This window comes from Phyllobates terribilis, unplaced genomic scaffold, assembly GCF_046119375.1.
Source record: "Phyllobates terribilis strain yellow unplaced genomic scaffold, ASM4611937v1 Scaffold_3__8_contigs__length_932513732, whole genome shotgun sequence".
NCBI classification, from domain to species: Eukaryota; Metazoa; Chordata; class Amphibia; order Anura; family Dendrobatidae; genus Phyllobates; species Phyllobates terribilis.
In genome coordinates, this window is record NW_027362763.1 from 289,751,583 (window position 1) to 289,773,195 (window position 21,613).

At 41.9% G+C, this 21,613-nt stretch overlaps 1 protein-coding gene across 1 annotated transcript in view; it reads left to right on the top strand.

Moving 5' to 3' along the window:
• CLDN11 (claudin 11) overlaps positions 1-11,349 on the top strand; it is a 63,406-nt gene extending 52,057 nt beyond the window's left edge. Inside the window, exon 3 of the mRNA XM_073674879.1 lies at positions 8,011-11,349. Within this exon, the coding sequence (XP_073530980.1) occupies positions 8,011-8,246 (236 nt within the window). The 3' untranslated portion in view covers positions 8,247-11,349. The remainder of the gene's footprint in view (positions 1-8,010) is intronic.
• Positions 11,350-21,613: the final 10,264 nt, after the last annotated feature.

The window sequence follows — 21,613 nt, forward strand, 5'->3', positions numbered from 1 at the left end:
TCTACTACACAGTGAATGCATTTTAATCACTCCTCCAGCTTCTTTACTGCCATCCTGATCTGCAGTGTCTGTATGCAGAGCAAGATGTCAGCCAAAGAGCAGGAGGAGTAATTACAGCATACTTGCTGTGTTGTAGTATGACTGTTCCTTGCCTCAGCTCCACCCTGATGACTGGAGGGCGAGCGGCTGCATGGAGAATATAAATTAATTTTCTCCCTGCAAACCCATTTCCAGATAGACTGTTGAATGTTTAAAATGGCATTTACCTGGATATTGCTACTATGTCTGCAGGCAAATACCATTTTTTCGTTTTTTTTTTTTCTGCTGACTGCTTCCCTTTTAACCCCTTCGCAACCCTGGGATTTTCTGTTTTTGCATTTTCGTTTTTTGCTCCCCTTGTTCCCAGAGCCATGGCGTTTTTATTTTTTGGTCAATATGGCCGTGTGAGGACTTATTTTTTGCGGGACGAGTTGTAATTTTCAACGCCATTACTAGTTTTACCATATCGTGTACGGGAAAACAGGAAAAAAATTCCAAGTGCGGTGAAATTGCAAAAAAAGTGCAATACCACAGATGTTTTTTTAATTTTTTTTTTACCACGTTCACTGAATGCTAAAACTGACCTGCCATTATTATTCTTCAGGTCATTACGAGTTTGTAGACACCAAACATGTATAGGTTCTTATTTATTTAAGTGGTGAAAAAAATTCCAAAGTTTGCAAAAAAAAATAAAAAATGGCGCCATTTTCCAAGACCCTTAGCTTCTCCATTTTTCGGGATCTGGGGCTGGGTGAGGGCTTATTTTTTTGCGCGCCGAGCTGAAGTTTTTATTGATACCATTTTGGGGTAGATCCGATGTTTTGATCGCCCGTTATTGCATTTTATTGCAATGTTGCGGCGACCAAAGAAAGTAATTCTGGCGCTTAGAATTTTTTTCTCATTATGCCATTTACCGATCAGATTAATTATTTTTTATATTGATAGATCGGGCGATTCTGTAAGAATCAGCTTACATGTGCCCGGTTCAGTGAGGGCTCAGCGCCGGAGCCCGCGCTGAACAGGGGGTGACAGCCTTGTGCGTACAAATACGGCACAGGCTGTAAAGTGGGATAATCAAATCTTTAAAAGGGTATTTCCGTTGTCTAAAAATGTACAGTAAAACACAGGGCTGTGGAGTCGGTAAGCCAAACCTCCGACTCCAACTCCGACTCCTCAATTTCCATGACACCGACTCCGACTCCCTCATACATGGCTCATGTTTAAGTGATAATTTTACTGTATCACAGATTCATCTCAGCTAAAAGTCTAGACCCTTAGATCAGGAATAGGACAGACATTTATAGGACATTTCATAACTTTCCCAAATTCTTATGAAAAAAATATTCCTCACAAACTGCATTGAACTACTGTACCCAATTTATTATATATTTTAGGAGTTGGAGTCGGTCCATTTTATACCGACTCCGATTTCGACTCCACCAAAATGGACACCGACTCCACAACTCCGACTCCACAGCCCTGGGAAAACAGGTCCCACCAATGGGACCTACTTCTTTCTTGATATCGAGGCCTCGTCGCACACAGTTGTCAGCGGAGAGGTGGTTAAAATTCCCTTTCACATGAATGAAAGCGAGCATTCTGACCATTTCTCCATTGATGGTGGTGTGCGCATCAGAGCCTCCTTCTCAAGAAAGAAGCCAGTCTCATTGGTGAGACCTTTATCTACTATACATTTATATATATCCTGTGTGTATGCCATAAATGTATAATATTGGAATATCCCTTTAAACATAATATTAATTTTACAAAATGCACAGTTTGAACCTGGTAAATATATTTTATTACTAATTAGTAAGCTGTGTTGCAGATATGCAAACAGAAGAACGACTATCCAGAAGAGTGTTGTGTATAAATATGTGACTCTTCAGATATCGTGCTAAACCATGCCTGATGAAGACACCTAAGGCCTCATTCAGACATTTGTAATTTTTATCGTCCATTGTTCATCTGAGTTTTTCTCAATTTTAATGTTTTCTATCCAGAAGAGTGGGCTACCGGGGGCCGATAACAGCTAAGGCTATAGTAACGCTCCTGACAGCTTCATCTACTATAGATATTTGAAGTAAAAGTGGAGTGGAACTTTAATAGATGAATGTAATAACTTTTTAACAATTCAGTAAAATAATCAATGCGTTAAATGGAGTATATGATGTACAGCCATGAACCAGCTGAAGGGAACAAACAATACAAACATCACAATGAGGCTTTCATCATAACAAGCTGATGTGCAAACAACAAGCAATAGAGAGAAACATGTATACATGTTACTTCTGGGTCTGAGATCTTGGCAGATTTGCCCTTGATTGTTACAAATAGGTATAACTTCTAGTGAAGACTTTCTCTGATCATGAGGTCAAAGCTACAGATGCAGAGGTAGACCTTAGCAGAATCATTTGCTCCAGAAAATGTGCCCTACAAGATACATTTGTAAAACGAAGTAAGTGAACCCTTTGGAATTACTTAAATTTGATGACTAAAAACAGATTACTTTAATTACTAATAAAATGTGGTTGTCATCTGAGTTAGGGCTCATTCAGACATCATTTTTTTAATGTATGAGTGTCGTCAGTTTTTTTTAACTGCTGAGAAAAAAAAAGTTTCTCTACTTTTTCCAATCTAACAGTCAGCAAAAAACGAACAACACCCGTATGACATCCCTGTGCTGTCCGATTTTTTCACGGACCCATAGATTTGCATTGCCAATTTTCATCCGACACTCGGATCAATATCGGACATGTCTCCATGATTTTGCATGGACCACTCGGTCCAAGGATAAGATCTGACATGTGTACAGCCCAATAGACTGTTACTACCCATGAAAAACTGAAGTGTGAATAAGAACACAATCTATCTACCTAATGAAACACAAATAGTCTTTTATTGAGTACATTGAGTAAACATTAAAATTTGTTTCACATGTTGAGTATTTGGTGCGGATTTTACGGATGAATTTCTCTACTGGAATACAGAGTGTTTCTGCATCTAAAATCTATGCATATTTTTGACACTTATCCCTGCATTTTTATGTGCATTTTTTATTGTTGCAGTAATGCACCACAAAACAGAAAAAAATAAAGCCAGGACAGCACTATAACATGCATATTTAAGGTCTCCATTAAACTAAATGGATAAAATCTGCATCAAAGGTGCATTTCTGCAACCTAAAGTGACATATAGATTAAAAAAAGTGCAACAAATGCAAATATCTGCATGGATTCCACAATCAAACAAAAATGCACCATCAGGATGAGCTCAACATAACAAGCATCAAGCTTGCGTCTACTGTAAAATGCTGTGGATTTTATGTGCATTAAATCCGTGTGTAAAATCCACACCAGATGGGCAATGTGTGAACCTAGCCTAAAAGTTTAGGTAGAATAAATAAACAAACCCTTGAATTTAGTAACGTGTAGATCCCCATTTAGCATAAATCACCTTCCACAAACATTTCCTGTAATTTCAAGTAGGATTTAACAGTTTTGAGGAAAACATTTTAGAGTGTTCCTTCCAATAAATATGTTTCGCTTCATCAATATATTTGGGATGTTTTGTGTGACCTCCTCAGGTCATTTCACAGTGTCCTGATACGGTTAAGGTCAGGATTCTGCAACCGCTGAAGATTGTTACCTCAGTCAATCTATTGGCTCCCCAGGTGCATTTTAAAGTACGATTTGATACAATTACAGTAATACCCATTTTTTTTTCTTTTACTACTTTTGTACAAGTTAATCACACTGTTAAAAAAAATCCTTAAAGGTGCGCTTTAAAGAATAACATTATTACAAAATAATCATATGGAAAACACACAAAAAATTACAATAAACTATGCCATAAACGTTCATTTTGTTCTCCTCCCTACAAAAGCATTTGAATGGTAACAGATTCCCTTTATAATGAGCACATTTTTTTTACAAATTACAAGGGGTTCACTTACATTCCCTTCCAACTGGGCTTTAAATATGATACTTTAAAAAAAGACAGTTCCAAACAGGTCCATTGTATTCCATCATGCAACATCCCACTAACATTCCACATTAGTGACCCCAAGCAAGTATTACTTGGCGTTGGCATGTTCTTACTGCATAGTAATATTGTTGGATTTATTTATTGACGTTCGAGGAATTTTAGCCAATTCATTGTGGGACATGGTCTCCAATTCACTAATATTCTTGGGTTTGTGTGCTGCAACCACCTTCTTCAAAGCCCACTGAAGATTTTCTATGAGGTTCATGTCAAGTGACTTTGATGGCCACCCCAGAATCTTCCAGGACTTCTTCTGAAACCAAGCCTTGGTGAACTTTTAGATATGCTTGAGAACATTGTTGTGTAGGAAGGTCCAATAACACCCGAGCTTCAGCTTCCTCACAGAAGGCATGATGTTTTCTCCTAGCATTTCATGATATTTTATTTGATCTGCCTTTCCCTTCAGATGCTACAGAGGAAGCAAAGCAGTCCCAGAGTATCATGAGCCACCACCATGCTTCACTTTAAGCAGTGTGTTTTTTTTAGTACATATGCTTCATTTTTCCTCTTCCACACATACCACAAAATCCATAGGTCCAAAAAGAACTGAACTTCTGTGGCTTATTTTGTTTTGATCACATTGAAAACTACTTTTCTTATGCTTTTCTTGTGCTTCTGGGTCAATAGTGGCACGGAGACCTTCTGCTTTTACTATTCCCCTTACTCTGCAAACTGAAACCTCAGTGCCCACTGCCACTAAATTTTGCTATATTGCAGTCACTTAAAAGGTTTTTGACCATGTGCCTACTCAGGAATCTTTTGGCAGCCGGTGATAGCTTCCACTTTCTGTCACTTCTAGGTAATGTACCAGTGTTCCTCTATCAGAAACAGGTGTCTGGGTATGTATCACATTTGAAGCAAGTCATACCAGCCATCGGGTGCTCTACTAAGTACAAACGACATTTGTCATGAAGTGGATAAACTATTCAGACACTGCAGTAACCATTAAAAGTGATGCTTTGTGTTGCATTTGGAGAAACCACTTGTTATGTTTGTTGTGTTGCAATAGTTACATTATTCTTGTTTGACTGCTTTTGCAGACGGCGAAAAGTGTGCTAGTTTTGCAAATTACCTAATTTGCATTAGGCTGGTCAAATATTTTTTTGATTGCAAATATCATTATTATTTATTTGTAATAAAGATATGAAGGAATGAAGAATCTCCAGGAAATCATTGAACCTGTTAATAAGTCATAGCTATTTACCAAAGACCCATGAGGTCTTGAAAGGGATTTTCTGCCTCTTTTGTTTTTTTTTTAGAAATTTCTCAGCATGGTGTAGGATAAAAAATGGGGGATTTTGGCAATGCTACAAAGAAGTGGTAGGTGAGTATAGTGTTTTTTTTATTGATGGACCATGCTGGGACCATTGCAATGCTTCAAATAAATGGGTAGAAGTAGTGCTAAGTTTTTACAGTCTAATATCCTTTACTATAAAAGCTATTGTGTTTTTTCCAAAACAATTGATTCTGCAAAGGTTTTTTTAATTTTCTGCTCCCTTGTTAGACAAGAGTAAATACATTCAATATTTGTTCTCTGATTTTTGACGTATATTAGTAAGTAGAATACATTTCCCTCTGATGCATTAGTAATTAAATAGCTCTCTGTTGAATGCCTGACTTTTAAAGACATTGAAGATTTCAACACCCCGAGGTTTATACAAGAGCATTTACATTAGGTATTAAGTGCCTGAATTACAGTTTTCCTTCCAAAGATCAAAGTCAGTCGTCCAGTTTGATCCCAGTCTGTCTCTTGCCTGAAACAAAGAGTATGGCCGACCTATTTTTTAACCCTTACAGAAACCAATGTTATGAAAGTTTTATTAGGCTTATTTGATCTGAAAAAAATTGTCACCACATTCAAGACTTCATATATAACCAGTAGGAAATCCCTGTTTAAACACAGTCCTGCACAACTGTCAATTGAAAGTTAATATACTAAATGAGTCACTAGTTCTCCAAATTATGGGATGTGGATGTCAGTATCTGTAGGAACATGGATACATGACCTTTATTGCATTTAATTTAACTAGAAAAGAAACAGGATGGCTTTCATAAGCTGTGGATGTATTTTTGCTAACCTATGCTAATTCTACAGTACTAAATAATATGAGGAGAGAGGTTATACCCATTAAATACCCAAGGATGCTGGTAAGAACGGTAAGCGTAACAATTTCGGTCGTAGGGAGTGTGACTGCAACCGAGCCCGTGGGTGTGGGGGACCTGCCTGAGCCTGCACTAGGCCTGTGGCCATAGAGTAAGCAAGGCGCAGGGAGCCAGCTAGGAGACGGAAGGACAATATATGACAATATGGGAACATAACTTATGGGAGGCAAAATTGGGGGATATTACAATATGGGGGCCAGAATAAGGGACATCATGTATGGGATCCAGAATTGGGGGAACATTATGACAATATGGGGCCACATATGAGGGCATAAGTTATGGGGGCCAGAATTGGAGGACATTATTAGAATATGGAGGTCAGAATTGAGGGACATAATTTAGGAGTACCAGATTTGGGGGGCGTTATTATTAGTATATGGGGGCCACATAAAGAGACATTTATAATTAAAGGGGTCAGAATTGGTGAACATTATTACTATATGGTGACCACATAGAAAACATTATTAATGTATGGGGGCCATATAGGAGAATATCACTAGAATATCATATTGCTCCCCTCCCCTGCAAGTCACAGGACCCTCTGACGTGCACTGTGCGCCCTGACTTCCCGGGCATACAGCTCACATAGAGCGCGCTTTGCTTCATCCTGGCCCCGTTTGCCTGTGCACTGCGCCGTAGGTTTCTATTGCGCAGGCGCAGGGAATTGACAATGACTCACTGGCACATGCGCAATAGAACCCTGCAGCGCAGTGCACAGAGAGAGGGCCTCTCACAGGGCCCTGTGACGAGCAGGGGAGGGGGGATATGATGATTAAGCAGAGAGGCGGGGATTTAGGGGAACAATAAGAACATAGGCGGGGATTGCTTGGTGTCCCCCGGACGCCAAGCCTGTACAAAATAGAATTGATTAAAGCGCTTTTCTCTGCAATCAGACCTCTACTATGGGCCATACACGTATGTATAGATTTACTTTTCTATAACCTGTATGGCCATAGTAGAGGTCTAATAACTCCAAAGTGGTGACAGATTCCCTTTAAGAGTCAATGGGTAAAAAAAGTTCAGACTGTCTATCTGCTTCAGTTGAAAAAAAGGGATGAGAAAAAAACTATTGCAACTAGGAGTCAACTAGGATGACAACTGAGAAAAAGATTGGTCCGTTTCTCTTGGATAGTAACATGGATAGGGATGTGTGAATCTGGCATTACAACAAAATAGTGTTTCAATCTCACTTCAATTCTGAAAATAACTTTCCAGCTGTTTCTGCCCTTTCTTCCACTGTGAGAAGACAGCAGGTGTAGCTGTCAAGAAGCTATTACCAAGAAAAATTAAAAAAAAATACATTCCAATGCCAACTCTGAGATGTAGAAAAAGGTGTTATGGACTTGTAATCTTTGAAAGTAATAGTATGTACTGTATGGATAAGAAGCAATTAATTACAATTCTAACCATTTCCAAAACCTTCAACCAAGCATGGTAGACGATCAGACCAGGCTTCGGGATGTATAAAAACATCTGGAAATGCAGATTTGTTTTTGAGTGAAGGCATCAAAAGTCTGATTAATACATTTAACTATTTCATTCAATAACCATTGGGAAATGATTATTCTTCAGCATCATCGCAAAACAATACGAGGCAGCCTGCTGTGAAGATTAAGGTCCTTTCCAGGACTGGCCCTTTAAAAGTAATTTTAACTGAAACATAAATTATAAAAAAAGATGACTTGTAAAGTGCTATATTATCTATAAACACGCTGAATTCTTCCTACTTCTGTTAACACTTTTCTTTGTTTTTGTTTTCCACAGCATTAAGTTCCATCATGGCCACCATATGGTTCCCAGTGTCTACACACAAGGAGACGACCATTGTGACTTTTGGCTACTCCTTGTACGCAGGATGGATTGGGGCAGCGTTCTGCTTGTTTGGTGGAATAGTTATTGTTTGCTGTTCAGGAGAATCTCAAGCATTCATGGAAAACCGATTTTATTATTCATCTCAGGGGTCCGGTTCACCTACCCATGCTAAAAGCGCCAATGTTTAAGGATCAAGAGATGAGACAAGGCTGATTGTACAGCATTCTTGGACTTTAATAACTTATGTGCCTTTTAGTTTTGTCTACGTATGCTGTTTTACAATTTAAGTGCCATGTATATATGGACAAATATTGAGTACTGTTTTCTTACAGGTCCTCAATGTATTCTTGTAGACCTTATTTGTATTTTATTGGTGCTCAGGAAAGGACGCCCAGAACAGAAAACATCATGATTTTGTAGCATTTTTACCTTTATAAGTAGAGAAACATTTAACACTAAATTTAAATTATATTTGTCAAATATGTTATTTCATTACATAAAACACCACTTAGAAGAGAAAATATTTACATAACTCACATCAAACATAAAAAGTTTTTATTTTAAGACAGTTGGCTGAGACCTGGATATTTGCATTTTGGATCTAATTTTGCAGATTACCTCTGATGACACTCTTGTAAAATGATGCTTTACATTGAAAGGTGCTATAATAGCAGAGACTTTGGGGAACACTCTATAAACGTACTTATATTGAACCTGTTCAATACTGCATTGTTAAGCTGGGTCTACATGTGTCGACTATGGCCATATCAAACAGCTACATGCAAGCTGATCGACAGTTGTTTAATGGCTGTTTAGATCGGCAGACCACAGTTCCATGTACATAGAATGATTGCTAATACGATTGCTCTATGCGCATAAAATATCTCTGTTCTCGACAGCACATGTCCTGTTTACACAGCACAATGTGCTGCGGAGAATGATGATTTTTAGATCAGCCAAACACTCATCACATCAGAAAAATATTCTTGTTTATCAGTTATTTGCCAGCCTAGTTAGATGGCCTGATATTCCAAAATGAATATTCTTAGGAATGCTCATTCCCAATTTATTGGCTTGTCTAAAAGCAGCATTAGAGAAGACTAGAGATGAGCAGATCACTTCACGCAACCCAGGTCCCCAGATCAGTGCTCTCTGGACAGTAGCTGCATGAATTTCCTGAGCTTTTGGCGGTGCGGCGTTTGACTTGTGGGCCTAGTGTGATCTCATCTTTGCGGCGTGCGGTGCACAAGTGACATCTTGCCTGCCCGGCCAATCATAAGCTGAGCCTGGGCTACCAGAGGGCAAGAAAATTGTCACAGCTCATGTCCATAGCCAGAGAGCACTGACCTGGATCTTGGCCTGGGGTTGCATGAAGCGATCCGCTCATCTCTAGAGATGACCCTTTGAAGAGATTTCCTAAAAGTCTATGTGCATAGCTTATTTACAAAAATGTGCTGCAATGTTGATTATGTAAAACAATAAAAACCTCAGAGTAAAGGTGTGTTTACACTACGCGTTGCTCAGTGTTAAACGACCGCATGTTGCAAGTTGGCAGTTAATAGCCTGTACACATAGTCCGACGCGGCTTCAGATGTGCGCTGATCAATCTGCAATAGATCGTTCTGTGCCCATAGACTGTCATTGTTCTCGGCAGCGCGACTTCTGTTTACACAAGACGATGTGCTGCTGAGAATGATGGTCTTTTGTGCAGCCCAAAGGATCATTTCACCCAACGAATGAGCATCCTGCTCATTTGTTAGGTGATCGTCAGCCTGTTTTTGCTGCAAGATTATCGTGAAATGATCATTCCTAGGATCACTCGTTTACGATAATTGTACGGTATAAATGGACTTTCAGTCCCATAAATATCCTTCTGATATATAAAACAGCCATTATAGTTTACAATTACATAATAGGCAAACATACCAATTTTGACTTGAAGCAAGCAGAATACCCGCTCTGGGATAACCGCTTTCCGGTGTGGACTTTTAAAGCAATTTTTGTATAGTTCTAATCTTTACGTCAAAACATATAAACAGTAAACTACTGATGGCTTTAGTGAAAGGTTTGGATGTCTGTTGCCTTTTGTCTCATTTATACAATGCTTTGTGATTTCCAATGGAAATGAGATATAAAAACTATTCAGTATGTGTGTATGAGACCCGAGATACAAATGGTACCAGGCCCTGTGACTGAACAAATAACAAAGGACTGCATTCTTTGACAGACCATCTACCATACTATACTTATACACATTCAATCTAATGGACGGAATGACATCATCTTCACTGACTTCATGGAACTGTACAGTGACTTTCTATAGGCATAATATGTTATTTTTCATAAGGTATATTACAATTTAAAGGGAATGCATCAGAAAGTGACCAATTATTTAAATCAGACTTTTGTGTTATATGTATTTTTTAAAACCTTTTGGCAGAACTTTATTAAAGAACAAAATTAGAAATTTTTCAATTTTTCACACTGGGTTGTTTTTAGACTCATACTTCCTGTTCTTTCAAGAAGAGTTTACAGCAATTTCCTTATCAGCAGAGGCAGATTACAATGACAGGTAACACCTCTGTACACCGCCTATAACATGGGATCCACCAATCACATTAAGCGATGTCACAGGTCCCCTTGCTTCCTCTCCTTTTACAATGACCTTTTTACATAGTTATTAGATGCTTCATGGATTTATCTGCATTTAGGTTTGTGCTACTTCCTCTCCATATTTGCTTTCAGTAGCAGAATTTCAACCATGTACAATGCAAATTGTGCTCGCCAGATGTGCTAACTTAGTGATTATCTGAAAACCTTTTTTTTTTTTTCTAAAAAAACATTTTAGGAACCTTTTTTGTATTTCTTTTTGCTGATCTGTTTTTATAAATTCTTAGGTGGAGTCCTAGAGTAAGTTCTGTTTGCATTTATTTTAACTTGTTTAAGTCAACCAGTAAGAATCTGTGCTTTATTATGTACTGTAATTATGGCATTGAATGTTATGATTTGTTGGAAGCCAATCTCTTGCTCCTTGACGCTTACAATGTTAGGCCTTCCTTATACCATTTTTTCAGCTCTGTATCTCACCAAATAAACTATTCAAAAGTTTGTGGAAAAAAAATGTCCATTCAGTTGCAAAGTTCACACTCAAAATGACTGTAAATAATACAATAATTATATTTTTACATGACGTTGTGCTCTTTTTATATAATTAATATACTGTTACTTTTTAAAATGTACATTTATTGTAATGATCCCTCTTAAATCTAATAAAATATCCTTGTCACTATATGGATTTGTTTTCTGAGCAGCTCTTAAAATGTTTCTTATAACACCAGAGTTGGATTCATATTTTCTAGTTGTGCTGATTTGAAAGATTACTCCAAGCTGAAATGAAAAATTCTGTCTTATATGCCCCACCACAACACTAGTACTTCTGTTATCTGCAGTCAAAGGGAACCTGTCATGTGAAAAAACGCTATTAACCTGCAGATATGGGGTTAATCTGCAGGTTAATATCCTTCTGAACGTGCCCGGTGCCTGTACTTGAACCGCCGCTGTCGGGAGAAAATTAATTGTATTCCTCCCATTAGCGTTCGGGTTTCAGTCAATGAGGTGGCACCGGCGCAGGTTCAGTTACCGCTCAATGTATAGAGAGAAACGGCTGTAACCGCGACTCCGGCACTGACTGACAGCCGGTTCAGCATTAGAGCTGGCTATCAGTCAGTGCCGGGGGCTTAGTTACAGCTGCCGCTCTCTATACACAGAGCGTTGGCTGCATCCGCGCCGGCGCCACCCCCGAGACTAACACTAGAACGCTACCGGGGGGATAAAGTTTATTTTCTCCTGGCAGCGGGGCTCTAAGTGCGGGCACTGGGCAGGTTCAGAAGGCTATTAACCTGCAGATGAATCCTATATCTGCAGGTTAATAGTGTTTTTCCACATGACAGGCTCCATTTAACATTTAGGTGTGCAATAAAAGGTACAATTCTTTCCAAAAGACTTATTTGGGTTGATGTCACGTCCAACTGTTACAAAACAGACCATGCAAATCAATTCTATGTACATGACAATGGAGGCATTGTTATACTGAACCAAGAAAGACCAGTCCTTCAAGTATTGCTATAAAATGGGAAATACTTTGTATTCTAGTTATCAAACAATCTAAAATGATGATGTTTACCTCATCTTAAGGCCCCCATACACATTAGACTAATGTAGGTTGAACCTATAGATATCGATGGGTCTCTTCCCACCCTAAAAATACCAGCCTGAAAACCATCCCAGAGGCGGCCTATGACATTGCATGATTCTTATCTAATGCTTACCTGGCTTTTCTCAAATTTGCATAAACACATAAACGTCATGGCAGAGTTGCTGAGTGCATTGAAAAAGGGGTCCATTCAGCCTCCAGACATCTTCTACTTCTCTGGCTCGACAACAGGGAAGATTGAAGCTCTATGTGTGAGGAGGAGCTAAGGAAGGGGGGATTGCCAAGGCAACACATGGAGCTTTATTAAGGTAGCACTAGAAGCACACATGTCCATGCAAGTACTTTCTTAATTGATGCTGCAGGCTTCAACTGATGCGTTCCGTGCTCCACACCTGCAACAGCAGTGTCAGTGCCTGGAGTCCACTGGAGGACCAGAGGAGCTAATGCTATCGCTGTTTGCACTAAATCAATGAAAGAAAAACAATTTAAACACCTCAAAAAACTAATATAACAAGTGTTTTTTCCAAATTCAACACAAAGTGCCACTTTTAATGATTACTACAGTCTGAGAATTATTCAGCTCTTTTATGACAAATGTTTTAGCACTTAGTAGAACACCCTCTTTGGCTTTATGACCTGCTTCAAATGTGACGCATTGCCAGACACCAGCTTCTGGCAGCATTCTTGAGAAATCTTACTCCATTCCTCATGGGTAATGACTTCATGTTCATTAATATTTTGGGGTTTACATGCTGCAACAGCCTTATTAAATCCCACCAAAGACTTTCAATGTGGTTCAAGTCAGATGATTGTGCCGCCAACTCCAGAATCTTCCAGGACATCTTCTTAGGCCACGGCCCCACTATCAGTATTTGGTCAGTATTCGGTCAGTACTTTCTCTCAGGAGTGGGAGCCAAAACCAGGTGAGGAACAATCAGAGAAAAGGTATAATAGAAACAAGTCACCAATTCTGCATTTATCACCCACTCCTGGTTTTGGCTCCCACTCCTGAGAAAAAATACTGACCGAATACTGATCAAATACTGATAGTGGCGCCGTGGATTTAGGCTAAGTGCCCACGTAGCGTTTTTGAGGAGTTTTTACGGCCGCGAAAACACTTGTAAAACCGTCAAACCATGCAAAGCAATGTGAATCCGGATGTGCTGTACCCATGATGCGCTAATTAGCGCGCCGAATTCGCATTGCGTTGCAAAACGCAGCATGACCATTTCTACCGCAATTACGCCACAAATTCACAGCCATTGAGGAACATTGAAACGCAGGAAACCTGCAGGTATATGTGGATTTGCTGCGTTTCAATTAAATTCAATGGCTGCGAATTTGCAGCGTAATCGCGGTGCGTGTGGTACCCAGGATGAAGAGGAGACTACAACTCCTCTTCATCCCGGCTACCACGCGGTGAAAGAAAGAAATAAAAAAGTTAAAAATAAAAAAAAACTGTATACTCACCTGTCCAGGCTCCTCCCGGCGGCAATCATCTCTCCTCTGCATCCTGCGGTGTACTGGCAGGACCTGCGGTGATGTCATTTAATCAGATGATGATCACGCGACCGCTGACGTCAGTGGTCAGGTGATGGTCGCGTGACCATCAGCTGACTAAATGACGTCACCGCAGGTCCTGCCGTTACACCGCCGGGAGGAGACCGGAGAGGAGAGTATACAGATTTTTTTTATTTTTAACTTTTTAATTCGTTTTTTGTACTATAGATGCAGCATTTAAAGCATCTAAGTTGGTCACACAATATAAATCCATGCCAGCTGCATGGATTTATATTGTGTGACCAACTTGTCAAGCACTTTTCCAAGTGATGCTCAAAATCGCTTGGAAAAGCACTTGAAATAACACATGCTGAAAGAACGCTTCTCCCTGGCAGAAAAAAACGCATGTAAATCTGCATGCATTTTTTCTGCAAGGGAGAGGCAAAAACGCTCTGCATTAAATCTGCATCGTGGGCACATACCCTTAAACTGAGTATTGGAGGGCTTTGAGGTATGCTTGGGATCAGTGTGCTGCTGGATGGCCCAATGACGTCCAAGCTTTAACTTCCTCACAGAAGACCTGATGTTTACTCCTGGGATTTCCTGATACTTCACTACTGAATTCATCGTGCCCTCCACACACTGCATATTTCCAATGCCAGAGCAAGCACAGCAGCCCCATAGCATTACCGAGCCACCGCCGTGCTTCACTGCAGGCAGGGTATTCTTTTCTGTATATGCTTCATTCTTCATCCTTAAAATATACCCCTGATCCATATGACCGAAATATTTCAGTTTTGATTGATTGATCCACAGAACAGAATCCCAAAAGGTCAGTGGCTTCTTTATATGACTTTGAGAATATTGGAACCAACTTTTCCTGTGCTATTAGATTAGTAGAGGTGGATATCTAAGGGTTCAAACATGTGCCTTTCTTTGCAAACTGAAACCTCAATGCCTGCTGTCACTAAATCTTGCTACAGATTTTTTTTTAAATGATTTGAATGGTTTTTGACCACCTGCATAGTGGAATAGGAATAGGAATCTGGTGGCAGCTGGTGATAGATGCCTCTTTCTGCCGTACCAGGTAGTGTAGTCAGTGTTCTATAAAATTTTAAAACTATACTTCTAAGCGTAACTCTAGGAACATTCAATGCCATTGATATAGTTTTGTATCATATACTTTGTGCAAGCCAGTGATCTCTTCTATTAACTTTGTGGGGCACTCTCTTGACAACCCATGTTATCTGTCACTGTCACTTCCCGACGCCTGTGCAATAGAACCCTGCGGCGCAGTGCACGAAGAGATGGGCCGGGATGAAGCAAAGAGCGCTCTAAGTGAGCGGCGCTTTGCGGATGCCCGGGAAGTTAGGGAGCACAGTGCATGTCACAGGGCCCTGTGACGTGCAGGGGAGGGGGGGAATATGATAACTAAGCATATAGGCAGGGATTTTGGGGAATAATAAACAGTTAGGCAGGGATTTATTGGCTTCTGTTATGCGTTATATCTATATATTTATATATATATGTTATATTTATACGTTATATTTATATATTTACCAATCAATGGTCGTTTAAAGGGAACTTGTCACCAGTTTTTTGGCCTATAAACCCTGCCCATCACCTTTAAGATCATAAGAATGGGGTTCCTGCAACCCCTTTATATCCTCAGACGTGCCCCTGCATTCCTCAGAAAAGTATTTTATACTGTACTTTTCCCGCTCTGTTTTATACTGGTCCCTTCAAATGCCGCCTCTTATAACTGCATGGAAGTGGATGACGTTTCTCCATCATCCATGTGGTGCCCGAAGTCTCGCACCTGAGCAGTGGAATCACCGGCTGTTCAATAGGACACAGTGAGGCGCGCCTGCGCAGCTCTCCAATTCCACTGCACAGGCACTAGACTTTGGCACTGCGTGGTTGAAGCACTGCTATGTATAACACAAGCGATTGGATGATTGCAGCTTTTAGTCTCCTAAGGGGACTATTAAATAAAGTAAAAAGTAAAAAAAAGTAAAATATTAAGAAAATGAAAAAAAAAAACACAAAAGTTCAAATCACCTCCCTTTTGCCCCATTAAAAATAAAACAATTTAAAAAACTTACACATATTTGGTATTACTGCATCTGAGCTATTAAAATCTAAAATAAATTAATCAGATCTGAAAACGGCATAATGAGAAAAAAGTTCAAAACGCCAGAATTACGTTCTTTTTGGCCACTGCAACATTGCAACAAAATGTAATAAGAAGCGATCAAAATATCATCTCTACCCAGGGGTGGATTAAGAGTAGCAAGGGCCCCGGGCAGTTTAGAAGGTGTGGGCCCCCCCCCCACACCTGATTTATCACGTGACATGTCACATGATCCCCTGTGATAGATCATGTGATAGTTCACGGGAAATTAATTTGGCACAATATTAATTGTGCTGCCTCATCTGAGAGCAGCACAATATTGGGGCAGATACCCTGATTCCAGCGATGTGTCACTTTTTCAGCTGCTTGTTGTCATTTTGAGAAAATCACCGTTTTATCTGCTGCAGATCTAGCAGCTCTCTGAATGCTGCGCTCTGTATAGCCCCACCCACACCACTGATTGGCAGCTTTCTGCCCATGCTCAGTGTACACAGAAATCTACTGATCAGTGATGGGGGTGGGGTCCTACAGAACTTACTAGTCAATTACCTTCTGACAAATCAATGATTTTATCAAAACAACACTAAGCCGCCCAGTAAGTGACACATTACTGGAATCAGTGCCTCTAACCCTACATTATGCTGCTCTCAGATTAGGTGGCAAAAACTTGATGACAGATTCCCTTTAAAGGAGCTGTAAACACAAAAAAGTTTGTATTAAAAAAAATACAAGCCATTTGTGAAATTAACTTTTTTTCATTGTTAATTCACATTAGACTGTATCTTCAACACTTTTGTCAGCAGGTCTTATTACAGACTCTGAATAGGGCAGCTCTCTCCCTCTCCCTCAGCAGAAAGTCACAGCATGGTTAAAAAACGGGATCTTTTATGATTTTCTCATAATAAATAAAAAAGGACATGCAAGTCCTCCAAACTATTTTCCGTTTCTGTATAGGGGAGGTCCTAAATCTTTCTTGTTCTTTAGTTGATCACATGTCAAAAAGGCAAAGCATTTACTATGAACTCGCCTAAAAAAATATACACTTGGAGAGTAATATCATCATCTGCATGTAAATATTCCTTGACTCTAAGGGCTCGCTCACACTGTCGTATAACACGGCCGAATGCTATGTGATGTTTTATCGGATAGGACTCGGCCCTATGTTATACTATGGGACAGTGCAGATCTGCGATTATTGGCATGAGAAAATAATCTCATTCGATATTCGGACCATGTGCACCCATACAAGTCTACGGGTGCATGTAAAACATTGGACTGCACTCGGATGTCATCCAAGTGCAGTCCGATGAACACTCACAGAGACTATGGAGAAGATGGAGAAATTAAGTTCTCCATCTTCTCCATATCTGTGCTGCGAGAGAATCGGATCACACTCAGTTGAAGCTCTGACAGAGTTTGAGCCGAGTGTCATTAGCATAATTGGCCCTATTCTCTTGCATGAACTAAAACTGAATAGTAGTGACGGACAGGCACCTCACAAGCGGGATCCATGTAGCTCTCAGATGTCATGTAGGTAGGGCTTCATTCCATGGGGTAGGGCTTAATTTCAAAGTATATAAAAAAATGGACTTCAAATAAAAATTAAATGAACACAAAAAGCACTAATTGAATTATTTTTTTCGTATTTATGTTTGCAGCCCCTTTAAAAACCCTTTGAGGACCAAGGCACATATATGTCCCATAGTTTTAAACTGGAAAAAAATCGATTGAATAAAATTTAAGGTCCTCGAAGGTGTAAGTAGGTCATAAATTCATATGAATACTTGCTCATACAATTGCACATGCCATAAGATGAAGAACAGAATCAAAAATATGACATTAAGTGGAGCACTTACAGGTATTCAAGGTGAAAGAGACATTGTCTCGAATGACAGTAAATGAGTTAGAATTCAGCAAGCTGAAAATGAAGACAGCAGGTTAGAAGCGAACCAGACTTTATGGTGCTCAGAATTAGTCAAGCAGAATTTATTGACTGCTCTTGCAAAGCACTGAGACTCCCGCTGTGTATAGATGACGCCATGCGGCCTCCCGCTGTGTATAGATGGCGCCGTGCGGCCTCCTGCTGAGTATAGATGCCGCATGGTGCTCCCCCCAGAGACAGCAGGAGGCTGCACAGCGCCATCTATACTCAGCGGGAGGCCGCACGTAGCCATCTATACACAGCAGGAGGCCGCACGGCGACATCTATACTCAGCGGGGGGCCACACGTAGCCATCTATACACAGCGGGGGGCGCACGTAGCCATCTATACACAGCGGGGGGCCGCACGGCACCGTCTATACACAGCGGGGGGCCGCACGTAGCCATCTATACACAGCGGGGGGGCGCACGTAGCCATCTATACACAGTGGGGGGCCGCACAGCGCCCCCCCCAGAGACATCAGGAGACCGCACGGCGCCAACTATACTCAGCAGGAGGCCGCATGCAGTCATGCACACACACAAACATATACAGACACGCATAAACACATTTGAAACACAAAAATACATACAAACAGACATCACACAATGACATCTGCCCACACATGCACACAAACACACACACATACACAGACAGACATCACACACACACACACACACACACACACCTGCCCACACACACACCTGCCCCCACACACACACACCTGCCCACACACACATCTGTGTGTGTGTATGTATAGTGTGTGTGTGTGTGTGTGTATGTATAGTGTGTGTGTGTATAATTTGTGTGTGTGTATTTTTTTTTAAGTTAAAAACAAGTAAAATGCATGTGGCATCAATATCAAGACTCCAGATATAAGGGCCTATTGACACTGAATTTTGCAATGCATTCATCTCCTGTTTCCAGGCTTCTATCTAAATTCCTGAAAAATGGCATTCAGATGGGCCTTGACATAGCCATTGATTTGAACAAAGGCAAACCGAGGCTAAAGTCTGAATCTTTAGGCTCCATTTGCTCTGCTTTCAGATGTCTCATTTCAGACAGCACAATCCTGAATTTCAGGGATTCAGTTGTAAGCCTTGTGTAAAGACCTGAATGCAGCGTTGAATGTAGTGTGAATAGGTCCTTACATCCTACACCCCCTCAGGGGGGATTGTTGTTATGGAGTATTGCCCCTGGGTGGCTGCAGTTATGACCACCACCAGGGCTCGCGGTCACCCACCCTAGCTTTGGTATTCTGGGGAGCTGGTATAATGAATATCTGAGAAGAGCCCTAGAGAAGCAAGAACATTGGACAACCAAGAGGTGGTGGCCTCAAGTCAGGTGTAGTGTCCAACAGGGCAAGACTTTCTAACCTGCCCACACACACACACACAGACACACACACACACACACATATACACACACACCTGCCCACACACACACACACATCTGCCCACACAGACACACACACACACCTGCCCACACAGACACACACACACACCTGCCCACACAGACACACACCTGCCCACACACACACACACATATACACACACATCCACCCACACACACACCTGCCCACACACACCTGCCCACACACACACACCTGCCCACACACACCTGCCCACACACACACACACCTGCCCACACACACACACACATCTGCCCACACACACACACACACACATATACACACACATCCACCCACACACACACCTGCCCACACACACACACACCTGCCCACACACACACACACATCTGCCCACACACACACACATCTGCCCACACACACACACCTGCCCACACACACACACACATCTGCCCACACACACATCTGCCCACACACACACACCTGCCCACACACACACACACCCACCTGCCCACACAGACACACACACCTGCCCACACACACACAAACCTGCCCACACACACACACACACATCTGCCCACACACACACACCTGCCCACACACACACCTGCCCACACACACACACACCTGCCCACACAGACACACACACACATGCCCACACACACACACACACCTGCCCACACAGACACACACCTGCCCACACACACACACACACACCTGCCCACACAGACACACACACACACCTGCCCACACAGACACACTCACACACACACCTGCCCACACAGACACACACACACACCTGCCCACACAGACACACCTGCCCACACAGACACACACACACACACCTGCCCACACAGACACACACACACACCTGCCCACACACACATCTGCCCACACACACACATCTGCCCCCCCACACACACATCTGCCCACACACACACACTTCTGCCCACACACACACATCTGCCCACACACACACATCTGCCCACACACACACACATCTGCCCACACACACACATTTTCCCCCACACACATCTGCCCCCACACACATCTGCCCACACACACACATCTGCCCACACACACATCTGCCCACACACACATCTGCCCCCACACACACACACCTGCCCACACACACACCTGCCCCCACACACACACACCTGCCCACACACACATCTGTGTGTGTGTATGTATAGTGTGTGTGTGTGTGTGTGTATGTATAGTGTGTGTGTGTATAATTTGTGTGTGTGTATTTTTTTTTAAGTTAAAAACAAGTAAAATGCATGTGGCATCAATATCAAGACTCCAGATATAAGGGCCTATTGACACTGAATTTTGCAATGCATTCATCTCCTGTTTCCAGGCTTCTATCTAAATTCCTGAAAAATGGCATTCAGATGGGCCTTGACATAGCCATTGATTTGAACAAAGGCAAACCGAGGCTAAAGTCTGAATCTTTAGGCTCCATTTGCTCTGCTTTCAGATGTCTCATTTCAGACAGCACAATCCTGAATTTCAGGGATTCAGTTGTAAGCCTTGTGTAAAGACCTGAATGCAGCGCTGAATGTAGTGTGAATAGGTCCTTACATCCTACACCCCCTCAGGGGGGATTGTTGTTATGGAGTATTGCCCCTGGGTGGCTGCAGTTATGACCACCACCAGGGCTCGCGGTCACCCACCCTAGCTTTGGTATTCTGGGGAGCTGGTATAATGAATATCTGAGAAGAGCCCTAGAGAAGCAAGAACATTGGACAACCAAGAGGTGGTGGCCTCAAGTCAGGTGTAGTGTCCAACAGGGCAAGACTTTCTAACCTGCCCACACACACACACACACACACACAGACACACACACACACACATATACACACACACACCTGCCCACACACACACACACATCTGCCCACACAGACACACACACACACCTGCCCACACAGACACACACACACACCTGCCCACACAGACACACACCTGCCCACACACACACACACATATACACACACATCCACCCACACACACACCTGCCCACACACACCTGCCCACACATACACACACCTGCCCACACACACCTGCCCACACACACACACACCTGCCCACACACACACACACATCTGCCCACACACACACACACACACACATATACACACACATCCACCCACACACACACCTGCCCACACACACACCTGCCCACACACACACCTGCCCACACACACACACACATCTGCCCACACACACACACATCTGCCCACACACACACACACCTGCCCACACACACACACACACACATCTGCCCACACACACACACCTGCCCACACACACACACACCCACCTGCCCACACAGACACACACACCTGCCCACACACACACAAACCTGCCCACACACACACACACATCTGCCCACACACACACACCTGCCCACATACA